The sequence below is a fragment of the Musca autumnalis genome, unplaced genomic scaffold (genome assembly GCF_047663935.1).
Source record: "Musca autumnalis isolate F117 unplaced genomic scaffold, ASM4766393v1 scaffold_1, whole genome shotgun sequence".
In the NCBI taxonomy this organism is placed as follows: domain Eukaryota; kingdom Metazoa; phylum Arthropoda; class Insecta; order Diptera; family Muscidae; genus Musca; species Musca autumnalis.
In genome coordinates, this window is record NW_027411644.1 from 197,921,605 (window position 1) to 197,947,629 (window position 26,025).

The 26,025-nt window shown below is 36.8% G+C and overlaps 1 protein-coding gene across 3 annotated transcripts in view; it reads right to left on the reverse strand.

Moving 5' to 3' along the window:
* Nucleotides 1-26,025, reverse strand: part of LOC141391035 (uncharacterized) — a 105,627-nt gene that overhangs the window by 18,957 nt on the left and 60,645 nt on the right. For all 3 annotated transcript variants that reach the window (XM_073963952.1, XM_073963954.1, XM_073963953.1), the window contains exons 3-4: nucleotides 13,575-14,066; nucleotides 6,339-6,651 (exon numbers count right to left, since the gene is read on the reverse strand). In XM_073963952.1, the coding sequence (XP_073820053.1) occupies nucleotides 6,339-6,651; nucleotides 13,575-14,066 (805 nt within the window). The remainder of the gene's footprint in view (nucleotides 1-6,338; nucleotides 6,652-13,574; nucleotides 14,067-26,025) is intronic.

Genomic DNA, 26,025 nt, shown 5'->3' on the forward strand with positions numbered 1-26,025 from the left:
CTGTGGCATGCATGCGAGATATAAACATGCTTTCGAATGGGTCACAATTGGAAGTAGTCCATGGGGAGATCAGAGTGACTGTAGATTTAGTCTTCGAATGGGTCACAATTGGAAGTAGTCTATGGGGAGAACAGAGTGACTGTAGATTTAGTGGCGGGTATTTGAGTATTCCTCGCGCGGTGAAATGTGCTTAGATCACTCAAATAGGAGTTCACCTTTCACAAATTACATCAGAGAAGTTACCTGGCGCCAAGATCATACAAACAACCGAATACGTTATGATCTCAATGCCGTCAGGAGGGGCTGGAATACAGGAGAGGTAGATGTTAAACAGATCCGGAGATATCGTCCCACCTTGGGGAACTCCCTGTTTCACCCTGTTTCACGTTTCAAACATGACCGGAGGGTTGTCTGTTCGATGTCCTCAAACAGCGTGGATAAGGTTATTGATAAGTCAAAGGTTTTTGATAGGTAAAGCGCCACCGTCATTTTTCTACCATGCTCTGGTTGAGTCTTCAACTAATATGTGCTGCGCTGTTGTCTTGCTGTTTTGCTTACGGAACCCATGCTGATGATCGCTATTTCTGACGTTGGAGAGCAATAAAGCCTCAAGGGTATTTGCTACGAGCGACAAAAGCGAAATCGATCTGTACGATTCACCTTAGCTGGCATCATTGCCTGGCTTCAGTAGCTAAACCACCCTGCCCATTTTCAAGACATAGGGAACGATGTATGTAGTTCCTGATGACATTCGCAGCATCATCCATTGTAAATTGTGGTGGTTCATCCTTGGCAGGACGTAGTACTCTTCGCCCTGTCACTACTGTGGTTTGAAATGACCAGTACACCTCTTCAGATCAGTCAACGTAACGGCACCAAACTTGACTGAGGTCCCATCTTCCTTCCTTCCTGGGTTCGAGAGTGACTTAACCGATGCTCACAAATCACTTATTGCGGGTCCAATGTTGCAACTCTTCAGATGATGTAACCACTAATTCCGCTTATGCTCACCGACCAAACTTCCTGTGTCAGCTCCCTGACTTAGGTGTCACTGGGGTTTGGCATGACGAAGCTCATCACACTCATTTGCTAATCCCCCCGTCTTTGCAATGGAAGTTTGGTCTTACTTCAGGAATTCGACCAGCAGATGTATGGTAGCGGCTGTAGCAATGATGATATCTCGTAAGGTCCTTTTTGGGTTTCATGGTTGGGCAGATCTCTAAAGCGGTGGCTATTGAACTCTCTAAAACTCGGCTAATTAGCTTTACCCAAGATTGATGAAAGTGCGGGGTTCAGAGGTGATTAAATCTTGGGGTCTGCTGATTGAGCGAAAATGAATGCATAAACAAAAATGTTCCAAATTTGCTCAGTAATTCCTACTGAACTTAAATTCTATTAAAAACAGAAGCTTGGTTGGCTTCGTCAAAAGAAAGGTTATTTGTCTTTACGAGTTTTTTTCACGACTTATAAATTATCTATTTAGCTACATTTTCTGCAATTATTTTTTTTTTTAATTTTGTGAACCATTTTAACGTCGTCCATTGCAAATTTTACACTTGAATCCTGCTCTGCCACCATGCCAAGTGCTATGACAACAGTGACATATTTACGGTAAATATTTCGTATAACATTTCACATTCAATGCTGTCATTTCGCCTGGCTATCTTTGCCATGATCTTGGCATACAATTGCTGTATTTAAATCACCCAAAAACTTATTCTGGAGGATATTTTTTATGGTCAAAGTAAAGTGTGAATGAACGTACGTTCAGTTATCCGAAATGCTTAACATACTGGAATACCGAAATCGAGATTATATGTGTCAGTTGGCATATCAACCACTTATGGGCAGATAGATAAATAGACAAAAAGACAGACAACCAAACAATCTGACAAACCATGCCATGCAATGCAACCAAATAGTCTATCAGAGTCAGTTAGTTAGGAGTAGTAACCAGCTAACCACCGCTAACCCTGGCAATTCTCACGAGTTTTGGTTCAGTAACCAAAAAAAAAACAAACATGGCAAACGATCTTGGAAATCTAAGTGCAACCAGTTGAGATGGTGTTACTTTGATCACTTCAGTCTAACAGACACAGTTGAAGACAATGTTTGGTTGCTTCTAAAGCTAAAAGGCCTGAGGAGCAATTCCAAGCTTTAATACAACATTTGCAAAACAACACCAGAAACGTGTGTTTGCAATTTGTAACGAGTACCCGGCAGCAGCAGCCGCACCACCATTAGCAGCAGTGGCTACATTATTCCATTCTGTTATTGCCTTTGGTGGCTGTTGCTACTCCTTTATCTTTTTTTTTTGAGTTCCGTTGAGTCTGACTGGCATTGAACTGGTCTTGATGTTTATCTCTGAACTTGATGCGCAGAAACATATCCACAAAAATGAACGAAAAACAACAAAAATGTCTTAAAATGAAATGCGTCTTGGATTTCGAAACTTTAGTATTAGGGGAGCTAGTTTATTAACCCATTGTGAAGAAAAATCACAGTGAAAAAAATAAAGACTACCATACGGATGTCTCATCTCAGGGGTTGCTCTGGACTCGTCCATGCGAGGGACAACGGCAGGGATTATGGTGCTGCATGAACACAGCCCCCAGTGAGCCGCCATCATCAGAATACGCGACTTCCCCCAAACGGCAGCCGCACATGCAATGCAGCACTCAACACCAGCCGTTGTTGTTCCAATCCCTGAAAATGTGTTATTTTTTGCAACTTAATTGTAATGGACTCCGAGGTAAGATCGAGGAAATACTTGATTTAATAAGTCGGAAAAATATCCAGGTCGCGGCGGTGCAAGAAACCACGTTCAACAATAACTGCAGCTAACAGCGTTGTGATGGTTACAACGTACGGAGGAAGGATCGCACCTGAAGCGGAGGTGGGGGATTAGCTTTCATATTGCACTAGGCTGTTCAAACAGGCCTATTTCGTTTGAGCCTGGCTCTAATGACCCGAACATGGAATGTATGAGGGTAGTAGTCAGGTGCGGAACTGCCGAGGTAAAGTTCCTTAACGTATACATAATAAATAGCTGTACTCTAGGTTATAGAGTCCAACATTAGCCCGCTATTGGAGGATCAAAACCGTTTACTCTTGGAAGACTTAATACACATCATAAGTTGTGGCATTCAGGGATCTGCCCAACCCTTCTGATGTTCCGGAAGCAGAAGTGCCTTTCAGAGACTGAATCACTGCTGCAGCCGCTTGCCATATGCCTGCTGGTCAAATACCCGAAGTGAGACCAAACTTAGCAAATGAGCCTGATGAGCTTTGTCGTGCCACTTGAAGTTAAAAGGGTTTCCAGTGGTTCAATCAGCTGAAGATTTGCAACATTGGAGTCGGAATAATTGAATTGTGGTCAACGGTTAAATTACTCTCGAACCCTGGGAAGAAGTGTGAAAGAACCTCAGTCACCTCAGGCGGCCTGAGCCTAGGGTGTGCACAAGTGATTTTAATCGACAGTTTGTCGAGCATCCTGGGAGTGACAGGCGTGCACAAGTGATTTTAATCGACAGTTTGTCGAGCACCCTGGGAGTGCAGGGCGATGAGTACTACGTCGCATTGAATCTCTTCCTGCCGGGGATGAACCACCACAATTTACAATGTATGATGTTGCGAATGTTATCAGGAACGCTAAATTATCCAAAGCGTTTGGCCCTGATGGAATCTCCATGGTAATGCTAAAACAGCTGGATGTGCCAGGGGTCAAGTATCTCACTAAAGTTCGTTCCCGAAGTCTGGAAAATGCACAGAGTGGTACCGCTACTAAAGACTGGCAAGGATGCCAGCACAGGTGAATCAGACCGATTTTGCTTTTGTCGCCCGTAGCAAAGATGCTTGAGGCTTTAGTCCACCCTAGCGTCGGAAATAGCTGGGTTCTGTAAGCAGCACAGCCAGACAACAGCGCTGCACGCCATCTCCACACATATTAGATGAGGACCCAACCAGAGCAAGCCGTGCGATAGGACTACCCTCCGGCCAAGTTTGAAACGTTGGATAATCAATGATATGTGTGGACACCAATCGTACGTGAAACTTAGGAACAAGAAGTCCAAGCCCCATATAATGAAACAGGGAGTTACCCAAGAATGGGTAAAATCTCCCGAACTGTTTAACCTCTACCTGTCCTGTATGCCACCCCCTCCAGAGGGCACTCAGATTGTAACGCATGCGGATTGTTGTACGATCTTGGGGTCAGGCACTTTGCCTGATGTCATTCGTGAGAGCCTGCAATAGGACAGGATGTCAAATAGGATACTGATCTTACCACTTTTTACACGCGAGGAATATGTAGATATCCGCCACTAAATCTACGGCTACTCTCTTCTCCACATGGATGGCAGAGGTGAGAACAGAGATGAATGTCATGGTCGATAGCAGCAGAATTCCGACCACAGTCTACCCCAAAATTCGAGGAGTCATATTCGTCCGCACATGGCAAAGCTATTTGCGACAAGTTGAGATATAGGAACAAAGTCCTCAAGTCCCTAGCCGGCAGCACTTGAGGTGTATACTTGTTGACCGCATCTAAAGCAACAGGTCGGTCTGTGGTAAGCTATGCGGAGCCAGTGTGGTCCACGAATATAGATGGAACGCGATGAAAGAATATTCAAAGCCTGAGAACTGCAGCAGGGTGTCTGCTCTTGTCAACATTAGACCAACTACATGAGGAGAAAAAGATTCTTCCGGTACAGCAACACAATGGCTTGCTTTCGTAGCAGAACTTGCTCGCCATGAGAGCCATCCTAATCACCACATGGTGGTTGGACCCAGGCATATCAGGAAGAATCTTCATGATCTAGAAGGAGAGGTCTTACATTACAAGAGAACCCCTAGATCAACAAGCGTATCAAGCAGATTTAAATCCGATTCATGGCAGATGCCTTAAACAAGTATCGTATGAATGCGGTCCTCGAAGAACATCCCCCGTCTATCGCAGCGGAGGAGCGTCAGCTGCCTCGATAAACCAGAGTAGTTTGGCTCACCTACGTTTGGGATGGTGCAGCCATTTGAACTCCTATAGGGCAAGGATCGACGACAGCATGCAAAACATCTGCCCAGAATGCAGCACCGGCCCACATGATATAATGCACCTTTTCAACTGCCCTGCCAAACCTACTCAACTAACTACAGAAGCTTTTGGCTAAAATCCGTTAAAGCAACCACATTTGTAGAGCCAGATTAACCAGAAGAACAAAATATAAAGACTGCTATGTGGGACTCTACATAGACTTCCACATGGACCTCTATAAAGTCTCCCATATGGGCGTCTATAAAGACTCCCATATGGGCATCTATCTATAAAGAATCCCACATGGGCGTCTATAAAGACTCCCATATGGGCGTCTATAAAGACTCCCATATGGGTGTCTATAAAGACTCCCATATGGACGTCAATAAAGACTTTCATATGGGCGTCAATAAAGATTCCCATATGAGCGTCAATAAAGACTCCCATATGAGCGTCAATAAAGACTCCCATATGAGCGTCAATATAGATTCCCATATGGGCGTCAATATAGACTCCCATATGGGCGTCAATATAGACTCCCATATGGGCGTCTATAAAGACTCCCATAGTGATGTCTATAAAGACTCCCATATGGGCGTCAATAAAGACTCCCATATGAGCGTCAATAAAGACTCCCATATGGGCGTCAATAAAGGCTCCCATATGGGCGTCTATAAAGACTCCCATATGAGAGTCTATGAAGACTCCCATATGGACGTCTATAAAGGCTCCCATATGGGCGTCTATAAAGACTCCCAAATGGGCGTCTAGGAAGACTCCCATATGGGCGTCTATAAAGACCCCCCATATGGGCGTTTATAAAGACTCCCATATGGGCGTCTATAAAGACTCCCATATGGGCGTCAAATAAGACTCCCATATGGGCATCAATAAATACTCCCACATGGGCCTCAATAAAGACTCCCATATGGGCGTCGATAAAGATTCTCATATGGGCGTCTATAAAGACTCCCATATGAGCGTCTATAAAGACTCCCATATGGGCGTCAATAAAGACTCCCATATGGGCGTCAATAAGGACTCCCATATGGACGTCAATAAAGGCTCCCATATGAGCGTCTATAAAGACTCACATATGGGCGTCTGTATTAAATTTTTTTTCAATTCCAAGTGGGTTAAACAGCAATTTGTTCTGCCTCAAAAAATCATCAAATTGGAAATGCAGTTCTTTAAGGAGCTTCACTTTTGTGCGATTTCTTAACAACTTTCCATTTAAACTCAACAAATTGGAAATAGAAAATAATTATAGAAATGGGATAGAGAAAAAAAGTAGGAAAAACTTGTTTACCTTTTTTCCGTTAGCATCCTTTGTTGTTGCTGTTGTTGAATCATCATTTGACGAGTGGGCTTCTTCTTGTAAATTCTTTACAAAGTTCTTTTTATCCACAAGTGAGTTGACTGATGACGATTGAAGGGCATTGGGTGATCCACTGCTGCTGCTGCCAGATGATTCTTTGGGATTCGTATAATAGTACATATTTGGCGGTAATTTTATAATGAACATGTGTGAGTCATCGGGTGAGGCATGACGTCGTGATTCAATGGCCAAACGTTTCCGGTTATGACTGTTCGGTGCCTTGACTTTGGTAAAGCCCAATTTGCTGAAATGCAAAAAAAAAAAACAAGGCGAAAAAACACATCAGAAAAAAAAAAATAAATAAAAGACAATTGAAAAATTCGTTCTTTTTCCATCGGGCATAATGAGCTAACAAAACGTGATTTGTTTAGGGATTAAATTGTGGCTCATTGAATCTGTATGATTCCCAAAACATTAATCATCCTGTGGCGAACCAATCTGTAAATTGTGCAAATTCAATTAAAGCCAACCAATTGGCCAATTCATCATAAGATCCGGTTATGCAGAGTTGATATTTTCCTGGAGCCTAATTTTGCTTATAAATTAGTTGACTGATTATGAATGAAAATTCCTTACTGCAACGGCAACTAATTTGTTGGTGAAAACTTGTTTTGTTTTCTTCCAATGCAATAGACAAAAGTTATGGCCAATGTTGGCCATATTTTTATGGACAAATAATTGATATTGCAGTCATCATTCGAAGGCTGTGAAATATGATGCGATCTTGATGAAACGATAAGTTGTTTGTTAATTGAAATTATTTTAATTAAAAATCGTAAACTACCAGTGATTTAGTGTTAGTGATGCAAATTTATAAAAAGTTCCTACAATTATTACATACGGTAGGCCATTAAATAATGCAATGAGTAATGCTTCTTGGAAATGTAACAACGGCATATACTTTTTTATAATATCAAAAATGTACCTCATCAAAATTATGGGTTTGTTGTATTTGAATAAAATCCGTTTCAGAAAATTTAAAGACGATTTAGCCCTGTTCGTCTGGCTGGTGCTTACAATAACCCTCGAACGGATCAACCAATTTGGTTCAAACTTTGCTCCTTGTAATACTTTATGCGAACTCTTTTAGAAAGGTAAACTTTTTCGGAGACAAGTCAATAGTTAATGAGATAAAGCTCAACAAAACAAAAACGCTGCGTGCGTCAACTTTAGTGATCCCACGGTGGCGGGTTCCTCGACACCGGATTGACCCAGAACCACATATGTTTTTATTAGTATCGTTTTTCTAAGTTGCTGTGCTTCATATCGCGGAATGCCTGCTCCGGATTCTTTTTTCCGTGCCGGGACGGAGGTAAACCCAGGACCAATATGGATGTGCTCGGTTTGTTACATCCATTGATGGGGATGTAATAAACCGAGCACATCCATAAGGGTTCTCATCAAACACCTGTGAAATGCATACTGTCTTCGTTGTCGTCATCAGAACACTAGCCGTTTTTGTTCCAAACCCAGAAAAAGCGATGAATTAGTGGAACAATATCATTTTCACGATGATGCTGGAGACCAAGCTCATCAACAACTGCAGAATACTTTGTTGTGATGATGGTTACAATAGAGTGGAAGTGTAGGTGAGGAACTTTAACTGAGCTAGAGTTGCTAAACGTATACATCCCGCCGATAAACAGCTGTAATGCAGGTTATAGGCCTGGTCTTAGGGGACTTTAGTGCTCATCATGAGTTGTTACATTTGGTCCTCGGAAATGAAAAGAAGTGGTATAGGCTAGCAGAGCAGATTAATGGACGGTCAATTAGTCGCATTTCTTGGGTGAGATATTCTCCTCATAATTGTCTACATCTGCAGACCGCCCGATTTCATTACTTCTGAACGCCGCACTGTCATCAATCATGGAAAAGCTAATTGGTCTAGTTTCAGAGAGTTCACTAATCAGCGCTTCAGAAACCTGCCCGAACCATCTTGTGTTCGGGTAGCAGAGAGGAACTAAAGAAACCTCCTCAACGTTGCAGTCGCTTGCCATTTACCTGACAAAGGTTTTGGCCTCAGTATCACACCAAAATGGTTGAAATATAGCATTTAGCCTTCTTTGGGGCCACAAAACTTTTCCGTAGTACCTCTTTATTTTCGATACTTTGATAGTTTTAGCTTGCACTTTATCTAGCCGAATTGACTGAGCTTTGTATTTAGTTCTCGATAGGGGAATACAACATTCCTGCAAAGGATAGGTGAAAGTTTTAATATAACCAACATAGAAGTGGTAAACCCGGCAATTTGAGGATGTTATGTCAAGTTTACACTTGCGCTCTAAAATTCACTGGATTTCACGAAATCCTGAAATACACCCCGGTGTTTACACTTATTTTTTGTTGGTTTCGAACATATCACAATAATAAAGGTAGATGCATATGCGCAGCTGATCGAACATGAATTTTCACACCAAGTTGTTGTAAATTGAATTAGTCATCAAAAATATACGACAATATAGAACTTTACAAATTTATTTCGAAAATTATCGTAAAATTATCTATATGTCGTATAAATTGTGTATAGTACTAACAAATGAAAAAATACAAAATGATTTTATCGTTGAGACATCATAATAACAAATTTTGATAGATAAAATTTGCGTTCAGAACTTGCAAAATATGAATACTTGCAGCAGTTTTCCCGCTTAGTGCTAAAAATGCGTTCCCGTACTCCGAAATCTAGCAAGATTTGCACTAATCTTTAAACAAAAATAGCGCCGAATAACACCCTATTCTCCTGTTTTCTGTCATACAATTTTGGCATAGTAGACACTAGCAACATGTTCACTATCATCCAAATACGATAGCTGATACGTGTCTGCTGCAGTTTTTGCAATTTCCGTCATTTTTTCGTTCCCGTATTTTTTAAGAAATTTGTATGGGGAAGCAATTTTTGACAATTCGCTCTTTTTTCTAACATTACCATTAAAAAAGTACGAGAATACAATGAAAAATAGCATTGTAACAAAGTAATTTAATATTTTTTTTTTCACATTGTTTACAAATTTTGATACTAATTTTTTTTTGTTGTTGCAGCAATTGACCATCTACCTTGTTTATTGTGATACGTGAAAAGTGTTGCAACTTTTGGTACTTTTTTAGGCAAAAACAGGGTTGTATATCATGTGTACTGTGATTTCGATGTTGATTTCGCTGAAATCACGAAATGAGATGATTTCATTTTTGTATGCGAAATCATGATAAATTTTGCATGATTCCGCGCGAAATCACAAAACGCATTCGAAATCACGAAAAGACGTCGAATGTAAACCAAACATTAGCTTATTTTTCATACAAAAATAACAGTAATTTACCATTTAATTGGCGCCACATGTCCACATTTTGGTATTACTCACATTAGCTAAATGTTCCGTCCAAAATGGTTCTAATTTTCATTTTAAGGTTTCTTGTGGTTAAAAAACTCGTCCACACATACGAGTATAACGGTTCTTCCTGTTATATTCCTATACCGCCGCTGTTAAGTCATTCCAAGGATTTTTCTACTTAAGTGGCAGTAAATTGGTATTTCGGTTTCTAAATGGGCAGGAAACCTCCACACATCAATATGAAGGTACTTCCGTATTTTACGTTTTATAAAAATTGTACACACATCGTTCAAATACAATGACTATAAGAAGGTATTTTGGATTTTAAAGGCCAACCTTGAAGAGAATTTTCACTGGTACAACATTTTCATCAGTCGCAATACGATAAGAATCGCGGTTTCCAAGCAAAATCGTGAAAACCTAAAAATGCGAACTTTGGCCGCGATTTATTTAAAAATCCCTCTGGCGATTTTTTTTGTTTTTTGATTTTTCTCATGCATATTGTATAACATGTAGAAATATGTCATACATTGCATACACTTTAAGTGGGAATTTTCATAACCAATCTGATTCTCATAACAAATTTAAAAGCGCTGGAATTTCTAATCCATTCAATATCAGTGATTCAATGTTTAGTACTTTTTAGTACTTCTACTACACTTATTATTTAAATCTTCTAGTACACTAATACTATAATTCCAGCTTTATTTCCACGCGCACTACCAAAATTGCACCAAATTTAGTACTTATCGTACACATATGTATGTATAAGCTTAAAAAATACCTCCTTTTATAAGAAATATATACCAACCGCGACACTCATTTCCAGGTCTATATGTTCCCCCAGAAACAATTATGGCACTTTTTAGTACAAATCATATAGGTACATATTTCAAAATTCTAGCACATCCCCTTTTAACAAATTATACCAAATTCGCATTTAGTAAAAATATCAGGATTCCAGCTCTATTCGTTCTTCCAAATCATTATTCCACCGTTGTCTTTTCACCCCCACGCATATCAATCCTACACTCCAACTATAATCTTAAGTCCCAATTTCCTGATTCCAGCTCTATCCTAAATCCTAACTTCCAAAACTACCTCAATCCTATACTCCAACAGTAATCTTAATTCCAGATCTCTATCCGTTTAACTAAATTCAAACTGTACCAAATTTAGTACACATAAGAACGAATATCCAAAACTACCTGCATATCTTTATACTACACTTCAACAGTAATATTAATTCCAAATTTCAGGTTTATAACCCAAATCCAAATTGAGTATAATTTTGTACTTTTCGTACACACAAGTACGAATTTCAAAAACTACTTCCATATATCTTAATTCCAAATTGCAGGTTTCCATTTTTGGTTTTTCGAAACAATCAGTTCACACAAATCGAAATTGTACCAAGTTTAGTACCATTTAGTACTTTTCGTACACATAGGTACGAATTTCCAAAACTAACTCAATCTAGTACTCCAACAGTAATCATAATTCCAAATTTCAAGTTTCCACCTCCATCCGTTCAACCAAATCCAAGTTGTACTAAAATTAATACAATTCCTACACATAAGTACGAAATTTTAAATTTCAATATTCTAGCTATATCCGTCTAAAAAATCCGTTCAAACATACCATATTTAGTAACTTTTAATACTTTTCGTACACATATAACTCTCCATCAGTGACCCTCATTCCAAATTTAAGAATTTTAGCTCTTCCCGTTTGCCTTATCTCGCCCCTACACACGAACAAAATTTAAACTTTCTAGCTTCAGCGGTTTCGTCTCAAAGTGGTAAAAAATACCGATCTAGCGTGCAGAAAATCAAAAAATTGTCTTGAAGGAAACTATCAAACGCTAGTACAGTATTGAACTAGATTGTTGACTGTACTCAGCGGCGTATCTAATAATTAGAAATAGTTAGTCAGAACGGAATAACGGTACATTTAAAATTGATATTTTTTACAATGTTAACGATGTAAAATTGCAATAGACATGTGAATTCTGTGAATATATTATTACGGAATCTTTTGTATTTTTAATCGACCGTAAAGGTATTTAAAAAAATTAAATACTCGTATCATGGGCATCTCAAATGATCGAGTCCATTTAATTTTGCATGAAGAACTACAGATGAAAAAGCTTTCTGCAAGATGGGTGCCGCATTTGTTAACAGTCGATCAAAAACGCATAAGAATGAACATTTCTCAAGCTTGTTTGGATCGTTTTAAGCGAAATAAAATGGATTTTAAGCGTCGTTTCATAACTGTTGATGAGACATGGATCCACCACTATACTCCAGAGACAAAAGAACAATCCAAACAATGGACTGAAGCTGGAGGAAGTGCCCCAAAGAAGGCAATTCAATCGGCTGGTAAGGTTATGGCAACGGTTTTTTGGGACTTCAAAGGTTCAAAAGGGTAAAGCAATAAATTCAGAGTACTATTGCAACCTTTTGGATCAATTAAATGTACAAATTCGAAAAAAACGTCCTGGCTTACAACACAAAAAAATAATTTTTCATCAAGACAACGCACCAGCGCACAAGAGTGTTTTAACAATGGCTAAAATCAACTTGACCACCCACCTTATTCTCCTGATTTAGCTCCCAGTGAATTTACTTGTTCCCAAATCTAAAAAAATTCCTTGCTGGCAAGCGTTTTACCGCAAATGAAGATGCAATTACAGTTGTAAACCACTATTTTGAAGACCTTTTGGAAAACTATTTTAATCAAGGGATAGAATTGCTAGAAAAGTGTCGGACTAAGTGTATTGAAGTTTCAGGAGATTATATTGAGATTATATTGAAAAATAAAAATATTTTTGAAAAACTAACTATTCTATTTCATTGATAGGCTAAGAAGTTTCCGAACCGCCCTCGTACAATATACTGATGTATCACGAGTTTGCTTCAAATTACGTGGAATCTGTGGGTACTGGAATATGGGGCATAAGCAAGTAAAATGTCGCTATTGGTGTATATTGTGTCATTTCATTTATAACCTTTTCCAGCAGGGTGATGACGAAGGCTGTCTCCTTTTTTACAACCTCTTTTGCTATTGAACTGTTCGGAGAAGTTCTTTTCTATTTTAACTGAGGACCGGGTATCAGCTAAAGCCATCTTACAAATCCTAATGGGCTTTGCGGGGATGCCAAATTCAGACGTGTCTTTGAACTAGGGTCATCTAATTAAGTAGGTATATTTGGTCTGTCCCGAAACCTGCAAGATTTTTCTCTGATTTTGGAAATTTTTTGTTTTTTCTTGATAAATCTGAATAGTTTTACAAGTTTTTGTATACGGGAACACACACAATGTATTGTACATGGTTTGTATCGCCCTCAGAATTATGCAACATTCAAAATGTTTGTTTTTGTTTTGCAACATAATAAATAGTTATTTTAACAAAAAATGTTCCTCTTGTACAGAGTTTTCAATGATTCCAAATCACGATTTTAGGAAACAATAGGAAAGTCAACAACATAATTAATTTATATTCAAATGACATAAGAAAAACAAAGAATTTGTTATGGAAGCACCTAATGATACCCTTGACTTATTTTCAGTCTATTATGCACTACAGCCAAATGATGATGACCATAGATCAATGAACGGTTTAGTACTGAAGTGATTAATGATTGGAGGAGAATCATTAACAGTTCAGCCCAGTCAAAAATAATTACTATGTGAGAATTTGACAAAAGTCTTTCAACAGGCAAAGTTTAATGATGATGATGTTCTATCATAAAGAAAACTATTAGCAGGAACACCATTCATGCCAATCTCAGCTGAAAATTTAATTGCAAATTAAATTAAATACCGATTCTACTTACTTTAATAACTTCTTATTTAAGCTGTGGGAATTTTTACCCATGCCTTTCACTTTCTTTCCCTTGGATTTGCCAGACGGACGAGTATCACCTGACATGTCGGTTTTATCCTGGTTGAGAGCCTTTGATTCGTCGTCAACATAATGGCCATGGTCATGTTGGGCAAGAGTTGATTGTTGCTTTTGAAGCTGCGACTGCTGTTGCTCTTGATGTCCTTCTATTCGTTGTTGTTGCTGTTGTTTACGTAATTTTGGTTTATCCTTTACCAAATTCAGTCTTTTAATTCGGAAAATGTTTGATTGTGGTGATGTTAAGTTTGTTGCTGTTGTTGTCGTTGTTGACGTTGTAAGTGGCAGTTTTACAATGGTTGCTGATGATGATGACGATGATGTATCCTTTTGAATGTTGCTGGTGGTTTGGTCTTCTGTTTGTATTTTTGTTAATTGTGTCTTTTCACCTTCAACATTCGTTGGCCAGCTCAAAAGGCAAAGGACACTGCAAATAGAATTAAAAGGGAAACATAGAATGTGAGTTTGTAATTTATTTAATGCTACATAACAAGAAGGAGATTATATGTATAGAAGCTAAGGAAGATTGTGTATTCAATCAGTTTAATGATGGCTTTAAAGACATGATTACGGTTTATTTGATATCCTTGTAATATGAAGTGTTGTTGTTTACTTTGTTAGCTTTGTATTTGGAATTAAGGGTTAATTAAAGATGTTGTACCCACATTGCGTACAGAACAAAATTTCGGTATGGTCCGGAAGAAATATTTTAAAATAAAATATCAAATGTTACATTCAGCTTGGATAATGAGCCAGCCCATGACAATGTAAAGCAAGAAAAATAAAACGAACAATTTGGTATTAGAAAGCTGCAAAGAATATTGGATGAGGTTCGGTGTTGAGGTGAAAAATCAAAAATTTCATGTGCGCCTAAGACATTTTAATAGAACTCATAGTAAAGAAAACGTCTCTACGAGATCAAGTAATTTTCGAATTGTTTTAAATATTATGGTCCTGTTTGCTTTAAGTCTGGGGTATTCCCCCTTTGACTTCATATTACCACCTAATATTTAGTTGGCTTTTTCATTTTGTCCCTCAGAAAATATTCTCTTTATAAGAATTGTTCTTAAAATCTAAAAAGTTTATTACATGAGTGAAGGGTCTTAGAGGAAGAGTCCTTCTCTGACCATCGGTATATTAGGATCAAACTATCGAGATGCACAGGAGCCAGAATGAAGTCCTAAAATTCTACCAAAGATTGCAACATCAAACAAATGCCTTTGGTACCTCCTGTAGAGACGAGCAAGATAATCTGGTAACATATACAGATAATGTTCAGAATATGGAAAGAGCATTTTTCAAACTGTTGGTATCCAGTACTTGCGAAAAGGACGAACAGATCCAATCCTTGAAGATAGTATTGAGTGTATACCGACTTGCCAAAATAAGGTAAAACAAGTAAAAAGGTATCAGTCGGCTTTGCCGACAGAGATATACCCTCAGCCTGTGTGGATTGAAATACTTTTTTCCAAAAAAAAAAACAAAACTTATGTATTTAGGGGGCTTTTCAAAATTTTGAGCGTATGAACCGACAAAAGTATGGATAGGATTAAAGCTAAACAATTTGTGGGGATAACGATAGATAGGGATTTTTATCACACTAGCTTACGAAAAACATTATATCGCTGTAAACAGGGCCACTAGGAAAACCTTCGGTAAAAATGTCCAAAGGATCCTCCAACAGACCCTCAACCACACAAAAATGTTGAACATTTGTGTGTGTGGTACCCGAAGGAGTGGACAGATAGGGCCCAATTTTAGCGAATATTTTCGAACTTTTGTGGTGGAGGTACCGGAAGGAGTGGACCTATAAGCACCACCTTCGAATTTAATCTAATATTCGAAGAAATATTATAATATCCAAAGTTTGGACGAACGCAGTATTCGGTTCCAACTCTCCAGCCACTACATATGGTGCCATAGGGGTTTTTAACAACTTTCGGGCTGTTTTCTCAAGAAGTATCCGAATACAAGTTCCTTCAAAAAAATCAAAGTGATTCGAGAGGAGGTCTTGACGTGAATTTATCCGAAATTTTGTGTGGGAGGTACCAAAAGGAGTGGACAAATATTGTCCATATTCGAACCTGATCTATATCTGGTAGATATATTACGATGTGTAAAGTATGGACCAAATCGGTCACTCCCATCAAGAGTTATCGTGCGCACAACTGTTCCGAACATTTTTGAGCTTTTGTGGGGGAGGTACTTGAAAGAGTGGACCGATATGGCTTATCTTCGAACATAAACTAAGTTTGCACGAAATATTACGAAGGCCACATTTTGGACCGAATCGGCAGCTTCGTTCGAGAGGTATCTTGCGCTCCAACCACTACTCACGGTGTCATAGGGGTTTTTTGTACCTTTAAGGCTATTTTCTCAGGAAGTTTGGACTTTCCCCTGATGAAACTTATACCGTCGTATGGGGGGCAGCGAATAAAAGCTGCTACAACAAAAATCTAAACTAAGTTTGGACAAAATATTACGAAAGCCAAATTTTGGACCGAATCGGTTGATCCGTTCGAGAGTTATCGAGCGCTCCAGCCATACAGACAGACGGACGGACATTGCTAAATCGACTCCAAATTGTCTGAAACACATTTCGTCCAAACATACTTGGGGTCTAAAACCATTATTTCGATGAGGCACATTTTGCCCGTATGAAAGTGTATATACCCTCGTTAGCATAAATGCTGAGGGTATAAAAAAACCTTAAACTTTACATGTTCCAAATTTTATGTGGGAGATACCCTAAGGAGTGGTACGAGATACGTTCCACATTTGGACGTAATCCAAGTATGAACGCGAGTGTTATGTTAGGCACAACCAAGTTTAGTTAGTGCCGGCAAATTTTTTTGGAGCTCCAGGGCCATTATCTCAAAAAGTATGGACTTGTCCCCGAAAAAGAATACACCGTCAAGGAAAATAATACAAAGTCAAAATTTCGGTTCTTAACAAAAAATGTGCCGTTTATTGACCATTAATCGGTCAAAAAAATTTAAGGAAAATTCTGGCGAAGACTGAATACCAAATATCAAAAAAAAAACATTGTTCCACAACATCCCATACGGGACAAGGGAGACTTTTCTCATATCAATGAGTGCACCCTGATTCATATTTAGCTCAATGATATGGGACCTACTGTTTATCGCCGAGTCCGAACGGCGTGTCTTAAGACACCACTTGTGGAGAAGTTTTTCAAGGCTGAAATACTCAGAAAATGTCGCCAACATTGCTGAGGGGTATTTTGCCACCGTTGAAAAATGTTTAATGTTGCCTGGCCGGGGAATCGAACCCCCGATGGGCGTGCATACCATTGTACCACGGTGGCACCCATAATTTTTATCAGAAAAGTTTTTTGGTCCATTGGGAACCCTCAATGCAAAATTTCGGCGTATTTGGGCGTGAAATATATGTAAAAGCTTCAAAATGCCGAAAATCGGTAGGTACCGTTATATGGGGACTATATCAAAACGTGAACCTATGTCCATAATTTTTATCGGAAAGTTTTTTTTTTTTTACGTGACATGTTGCAGAATATTTTGATTTTGGTGTTTCTTTGGAAAAGCCGAAAAGTGAGTGTGATTCTCATTCATTTGGGAATACTAGACACTTAAAGAGTTCGGGTTTTCACTAAAAAGGCATCATTTCAAAAACTGAGAAGACAATTGATAATTCCCTTCGCCAGGCTGAAATCATGATATTGGTAGCGATCAGTAAAATTTTGCAACACTGTCAGTTCGTTTAGAAAAACATTACTCTCTGTAATAGAGGGTAATAAATGAAGTTGAGCCAATGAGGGAATACTCCACTCAAGCAATCGAAAATGAGATTGAATCTTCAACAATAAACAAACCAAAACAAAAGGAAAAGTTTTTTGTAAAGTGAAAACCCCGCATCTCAAAATTCAACCAATTTGGTTGATAAGTTTAGCTAAAATATTCAAAATACCAACACATTAAGAAGTACCGTTATATAGGGACTATCCCAAAACGTGGACCGACCTTTGTACCAAAATTCATCTGCCAACGCCAACTCCTTTTATATTTGGCCACCCTTTATTTGAACTCGCGACATAGTGCAGCGTTTTTTTGAGGTTATGCGCCATTATCTCGGGAACTATGGAATTGTCCTCGAAAAAAAAATTACAATGACGTAACGGGGGCCGCACGAACATCCTGTTACAAAATTTTATAACGATTCGTGAGGTGTCACTAAACTGCACTTATTTCAAATTTTGTGTGGGAGGTACCTGAAGGAGTGGACCGATATAATTCATATTCGTCCATTGGGGTCTAAAACCATTATTTCGATGAGGCACATTTTTGGTCGTATCAAAGTGTATATACCCTTTTTAGCCTAAAGGCTGAGGGTATAATGATGAAAATAGTTGTGAGTAAGATCGAGTTGGGTTGTGTACCTTAACATTTCATAAAAAGGGAAAAGTTTTTTACCAGTCTCCACCGAAGCATCCTGCACATATTTGCACTTTTCGTTTTTTATTTTTATTTATTTTATTTAAAATTCTTTCATGTAAACAAAGCCATACGGCCAAAAGAGATGATTACATTATGCACAACATTGAGAAATTCACTACTCCAAAATCGAAAAAAAAAAATAATCCTATATTTATTACTAAAAATAATACTAAAATTTAGTGAGATAAAAAAAATATTTAAAAGGTTACGTTATATGCAGCACTGAGAAAAAAAAATACACTACTCCAAAATCAGGACATAAAAAAATTCTTTATTAATATTAAAAATAAAAAAAAAAATTGTGAGATTTATGTGAGATTTTGTCTTGCAGATATATGTACATATACATATTTTCATTGATTCAGAATGTCAGAATATAGTATAGGGTAACTTCCTGGCGTTTAGGTAAACTTTGGAGTTTTGATGTATTCTAGGACAAATAGTAAAATTTTATGGCGAACAAATTTCTAGAATATTTTGGTCTAATCAGACCACATTTTATAGGAGATTTTAAAGATTTGTGGAAAAAGGGAACAAAAGGACTCCTTTTTGACTCGCACGAGGGTTAATTTTTTAAGAAAAATATTCTCAAACTCAAATATTTTCAAAACTATAGAAATGGTAGAAGCTTGCACCCCTATTTTAGTTTCTTGTTTTTTTTTTTTTTTTTTTTTTTTGGCAACATTTTTTTTGGCAACATTGATGCCGATATTTCCTTGGTATGTAATGCAAATAGATATTTCAATTCTTTGGTGACTTATAGTGAAATTTAGGGGAAAACACCGTTCTTCTAAAAAGGTGTTTTGTATTACAATTTTTCCAAAACTCACATGAAGTACGACCTTAACCCTAAAATGTGTTTTTAATTTTGCATATTACTCGAGTTTAGGTAAAATATATAGTTTCGGTGTATTCTAGGACCTATAATAAAAATTGATGGCGAACAAATTTGTAGAATATTTTGATCTGATACGATCACATTTTATAGGAGAAGGGACCAATAAGTCCCCTTTAATGACCGTCTGAGGGTTAAAAAATATGAAAACTAAAACCCGAAAAACATAAGAACACAAGGTTAGGTCAAAATCCATTCAGTTTTAGAGTTTTAGTCAGGTTTTTCGGAAAATTGGATACTGTGCATCGGTATATTAGGATTAAACTATCGAGATGCAAAGGAGCCAGAATGAAGTCATAAAATTCTACAATGATTGCAACATCAAACTAATGCCTTTGGTACAGGCAAATGCTTCTGTAGATACGAGCAAGATCACAGATAATGTGTTCAGGATATTGCGATGGTATTGAGAGTAATGAGGTAAAACAGGAACCGATGGCTTACTAAGCGATCTGTTCAAGAGCGAAGGTGGTCCGCTGATAAGGTGTATGCATCAACGCATGAACGCCTAAAGCCTATGGTCAATGAAATAACTGAACCAAAGCAATGCTACTTTAATCCTGGCGAATTACCAGATATTTATATTGCGGCATACAGATGGACGCTTAACATATTTTTGTCGATTATAGAACAGCCTTCGACAGCCCCTTACGATCAAAGGTATTCCAAGCCATGTCTGAATTTGTTATCCCCGCAAATCTCATTTGGCTTTGTAAGATGACATTAGCTGATACCCGGTCCTCAGTAAAAGTAGGAAAGAACCTCTCCGAACAGTTTAGTACCAAAAAAGGTTTCAGGCAAGGATATAACATTTCGTATAACCTATTCAACGCTCTGCTGGAAAAGTTTATACGAGATGCAAATGTTTAAAGAAATAGCACGATATACACCGATATACATGCTTATGTCGACGAGAATCTGGTAAAGTTGGGTCTGGCAATAAACGTCCTAAGCGTCAACAGTAAGAGCTAGGTCCTCAAGTCCCTAGCCGGTAGCACTTGGGGTGCAGATAATGAAACCTTGTTAACCACATATAGATCGATATGTCTGTCTGTGGTCCGCGAATATAAGTGCATCGCAATGGAAAAATATTCACAACGCCACCATGAGCACTACAACTGGGTGGCTCTTCATGTCTTCAGTAGAACACCTACATGAGGAGACAAAGATTCCGTCCCACTAATTCTGAATATCATTTTAAATATTTTGCCTGCTCTTTTCGCTGCTGGGTAGTTTGTCTGCTATTCTATATGTCGTCACCATAAATACCAAAAATCGTAACTAACAAAATAATAATTTTACAGGAGAAGCAAAAAACGTTATAAAATGAAAAACTATTTTGTGGAATATTAATCTTATGAAGGCGAGTATATGGGATATTATCAAATATATACGAATGGGAGTAAGTAATGAGACCAAAACCGCGGTTCGTCATTTTTTAACATCGTTATTTTTAACGTAGAAGCTTGAAATTTTGCAAAAGCATGTATTTTAGTTGTATGTATTAGATTCAATCAAAAAAACTAATGTTGACTTTTTTGGACATACGACTTCGGGCATTTACGATGACGATGTCTAGTCTATTTTCTAGTCATTAGCGCCAAAATACACATCCAAGATCCTAATATGAACAAATATGTTTTTGAAATAAAAAGATTCCATAATTTCATAAAAAGATTAGTCATTAGAGAATAACTTCTCTATTTGAAAAACATTCAACAAATAGTCATGAGAAGGTATTCTACATTAAAACATGCATATCACTTTGTGTGATAATGCGAACTCTACGAATATAAACAAATATTCTCATAAAAGAAAACTATGTCGACTTTTTTTGAAGATAAATCGTGACAAAGCGTCATGAATTTAATTGGTCACTAGAGCAAAAGGGTGAAAATAGCTACAATGCTCTCGCCAAAGCAATTAGAAATAATCCACTTATGTTTCAATTGCAATTTTTTGAAAATATTTAGCACATATACGTACATTCATACAAACATACATTTGTAAATATGTTTGGACTTAAACAAAAGTTTTTAAGTGGTACAAAAAAGAGAAAAAACAAAAACAGCAGAATAAATGAACGGAACCTACATATATCTGTTCCAATTTAGATACATTGTAACCTAGCTTTGAGCTCTATTTCCCGTTAAAGTTGTTTCCATTGTTTTCATTTGCAAAATGTAAGAAAACAAATATTAAAAAACAAAACATGAAGAAAAACAATGAATTGTAGTTTTTTTGCAAGAAACAAAAAAAAAAAACACCAACAGCAATAAACAAATACAACAAGTTCACTTTAAGCGTAAAATCATATCATATATGACCATCTATGAATTCGCCCAGTCGTACCATTCATAAGGCGGTATGGTATGTCTGTTTGTCGGCCTACTACGATGCCCGATTGTAGGTATGAATGGGGGTACTTCAATGTTTGGTTAAGCGTGAAAATGGAACACCTTGAGTGGACCATAACATTAGACAAAGTACACAAACATACCAACTGACAGACAGACATACACACCAAACAATAACAAACACCATCATCTGCAGGCGATAAAGGTGAGCGAGGGCGGCGATGACGGCATTTTGTCTGCTCCAAGCAACAATAGCTGGTTACTTTGGATACAATGTAGACAAAACAGCTTCAATATATAGTGTTACCCGGTCTATATTCATTATGGAGAAGAACTTTAGTGGCACAGTGTCATGAAAAACACATATGTTATGTTTGCAGATACATAAATAGTTTAAATATTTACAAGCTATAAACGTCGAATATTTAGATCTCTAGTTGGGAACTCTTAAATAATAACTCTTCGTGGGCAATCAAACATTACTTCATCATCTCATCAAACATTACTTAACCAATAACCTAGCGGCTAATGACAATTCGGATAAAAGCTAAAGTGTTCATCATTACATTCTAACCGTGACATTGAAATTATTCCTTTGGTCCAAATATAGCATCCACATTCAAAAATCCGGCAAGGAAATATAACTGGTAGACTTTGCGGGGACAAAAACATGTTAAATAACAGAACCAGATTTAAACATCTCGTTATACATAATGCCACGTCACTGTCACCAGATCAAATCACAAGAAATTGAGCAGATGGTACTATATGGAAGACACTTATTGGAACGTGATAATCCTATTACTGTCCTCAAGAAATAAGATAGACCTTATGCTCATTTCATAGGCCTACGTTTCTTCGTATTCAGTTTATTGTGCAATGGACTTATAACCTATGGTCAATGAAATAAATAAGCGGAAGAAGACTGAGAGCATGCTCATCCATAAGGATCTCATGATTTATAAGAACAACAGCCGACTAAAGTCATTGACCTAATTCAAGGAAACGCGTTAAGCTAACAAAGCCAAGAGCACCGGGGATACTGTCCATCAGCTGAAACCCCTAGAATTATTCTCTCGATGCAGAATGCTATTGATGAAAGAACTGCGAGAGCTAAATTAGACGAAAGCATTCATATCACATCGTAAATCGGGAGGATAAATACACTGTGCAACAAATTTAAATTTTTTTCAAAATGATGGGAAAAACTTAATAGATTATGAAAGTAGACCTAAAAATATGAGACACGTGTATCGGCGTTTTTAACGTTTACATCGAAAAGTAACCAAAGTAGGTGGGGCAAGTTCCGCCCATTTCTAGCTTTTTCGAAATATTCGAGTTGAAATATCATGGAATCTATGCATTTTAGGTGTATAGTGTCTTTGGCAATATTACAGAGGAGGATATGGGAAATATATCTGTTAAAAAACTTAACCCTCATACGGTTCATGAAAGGGGTCTTTTTGGTCCTTTTTTCAAAAATTGTTCAAAAACTCCCTTAAAATGTGGTCATATCAAATCCAAATGTTCTACAAAATTCTTTGCCATAAAGTTTTACTATAGGTAGTAGAATACGTCAAAACCGTAAAACTTACCTAAATGCCAGGAATAAGCAAAAAATAAAAACACGTTTTAGGGTTAAACTCGTACTTCATCTGAGTTTTTGCATAATTCTCCCACATGACATAATTTTAGAGCAAAATCGTCAAAGGCAAAAATATTCTCCATAAAATTTTACTGTAAGTCTCCAAAGAAATGAAACTTATATTTACATTATTTATCATTAAAATATATGCATCAATTTTGACGAAAAAACACGAAAATATCTCATCATTTTTTTGATGAATTTTGTCTTGGACTTTTTTCGAGTTAATGCATGAAAGTACCATGAAACTTAGTTTTAGACAAAAATTGTCAAAAGAAGAAATATTTTACACAAAATTTCACTATGAGTCTCAGAATAAACTAGGTATCTATGTATAATACTTTTTAAAAGAATTGCATTACAAAATTATGTATTATAGGTGTAAATTTTTTGTTTAAATTCCAATCTGTTAATGTCGTATATTTCCAAACTGACGCAAAATCTTCCAAAATACTTCACTTTACGCAGATAGTTTCAAAAGAAAAAATGTTTATCATCGAATTTTATTATGAGATTGTGAACAAAAGACATCTGTAACAATAACATAGAACCATAAAAATTAGGCAGCAATTTTGGTATATAAAACTGTTTTTTATTTTCGTCGAATTTGGCATTTTTCCCTATTTCGCTGCATTCTGTTTTAAAATTATGCACTTTAGAAGCATGTTATCAATGAAAGAAATGTTCTACATAAAATTTCACCATAATTTTTTTAATAAAATATACCTCAAAATATTACATATAAGGATAAAAGACGCTAAAATGTTTAAATATTTTAAAATAACATTGATTTTACTGATGTTTTTTTGTGGATCTTGGCAATTCTACACCATTGTCAAACAGTGTCCAACATAGATCAGCCATGAGGGAGTGTAGACTTTTACCGCAGTATCGTTCTTCTATAGGCGCACATATTTGATGAAACTGTTCGCCCTGTTCATCGGATTCTATGGATAATTGTTGTTGGAAATAGTCCATATGAGAATTCAAAAAATGAATTTTTGTTGACATGTGAACACCAAGCTTTTCAAAATTGTTGAGCATAGTATCTACATATATTTGAGCTGTTAGAGATCGGTGCTTGCCCAGGAAATTGTAAATGACGTCTTTTATGCTTTTCCATGTTCCCAGCTCTTCTTGGGTAAGGATTTGCTCGAATTCGGCATTTTGCATCAGCTTTCGTATATCTGGTCCTACAAGAACGCCTATTAGGTGTAAGATAAACAGAAATTGTTATACAATAAGTTCTAAAATATCTTAGTTGTTTTTACCTTCTCTTATCTTTGCTTCGCTTAGTTTTGGAAACAATGACTTTAGAAATACTTTTGCATCTTCATGCAAAAATTCTCTTGCCACCACTACATATAAAACTAGGAGTAGTGAAAAATTTTATAAAATGCTTGCATGAAGATGCAAAAGTATTTCTAAAGTCATTGTTTCCAAAACTAAGCGAAGCAAAGATAAGAGAAGGTAAAAACAACTAAGATATTTTAGAACTTATTGTATAACAATTTCTGTTTATCTTACACCTAATAGGCGTTCTTGTAGGACCAGATATACGAAAGCTGATGCAAAATGCCGAATTCGAGCAAATCCTTACCCAAGAAGAGCTGGGAACATGGAAAAGCATAAAAGACGTCATTTACAATTTCCTGGGCAAGCACCGATCTCTAACAGCTCAAATATATGTAGATACTATGCTCAACAATTTTGAAAAGCTTGGTGTTCACATGTCAACAAAAATTCATTTTTTGAATTCTCATATGGACTATTTCCAACAACAATTATCCATAGAATCCGATGAACAGGGCGAACAGTTTCATCAAATATGTGCGCCTATAGAAGAACGATACTGCGGTAAAAGTCTACACTCCCTCATGGCTGATCTATGTTGGACACTGTTTGACAATGGTGTAGAATTGCCAAGATCCACAAAAAAACATCAGTAAAATCAATGTTATTTTAAAATATTTAAACATTTTAGCGTCTTTTATCCTTATATGTAATATTTTGAGGTATATTTTATTAAAAAAATTATGGTGAAATTTTATGTAGAACATTTCTTTCATTGATAACATGCTTCTAAAGTGCATAATTTTAAAACAGAATGCAGCGAAATAGGGAAAAATGCCAAATTCGACGAAAATAAAAAACAGTTTTATATACCAAAATTGCTGCCTAATTTTTATGGTTCTATGTTATTGTTACAGATGTCTTTTGTTCACAATCTCATAATAAAATTCGATGATAAACATTTTTTCTTTTGAAACTATCTGCGTAAAGTGAAGTATTTTGGAAGATTTTGCGTCAGTTTGGAAATATACGACATTAACAGATTGGAATTTAAACAAAAAATTTACACCTATAATACATAATTTTGTAATGCAATTCTTTTAAAAAGTATTATACATAGATACCTAGTTTATTCTGAGACTCATAGTGAAATTTTGTGTAAAATATTTCTTCTTTTGACAATTTTTGTCTAAAACTAAGTTTCATGGTACTTTCATGCATTAACTCGAAAAAAGTCCAAGACAAAATTCATCAAAAAAATGATGAGATATTTTCGTGTTTTTTCGTCAAAATTGATGCATATATTTTAATGATAAATAATGTAAATATAAGTTTCATTTCTTTGGAGACTTACAGTAAAATTTTATGGAGAATATTTTTGCCTTTGACGATTTTGCTCTAAAATTATGTCATGTGGGAGAATTATGCATAAACTCAGATGAAGTACGAGTTTAACCCTAAAACGTGTTTTTATTTTTTGCTTATTCCTGGCATTTAGGTAAGTTTTACGGTTTTGACGTATTCTACTACCTATAGTAAAACTTTATGGCAAAGAATTTTGTAGAACATTTGGATTTGATATGACCACATTTTAAGGGAGTTTTTGAACAATTTTTGAAAAAAGGACCAAAAAGACCCCTTTCATGAACCGTATGAGGGTTAAGTTTTTTAACAGATATATTTCCCATATCCTCCTCTGTAATATTGCCAAAGACACTATA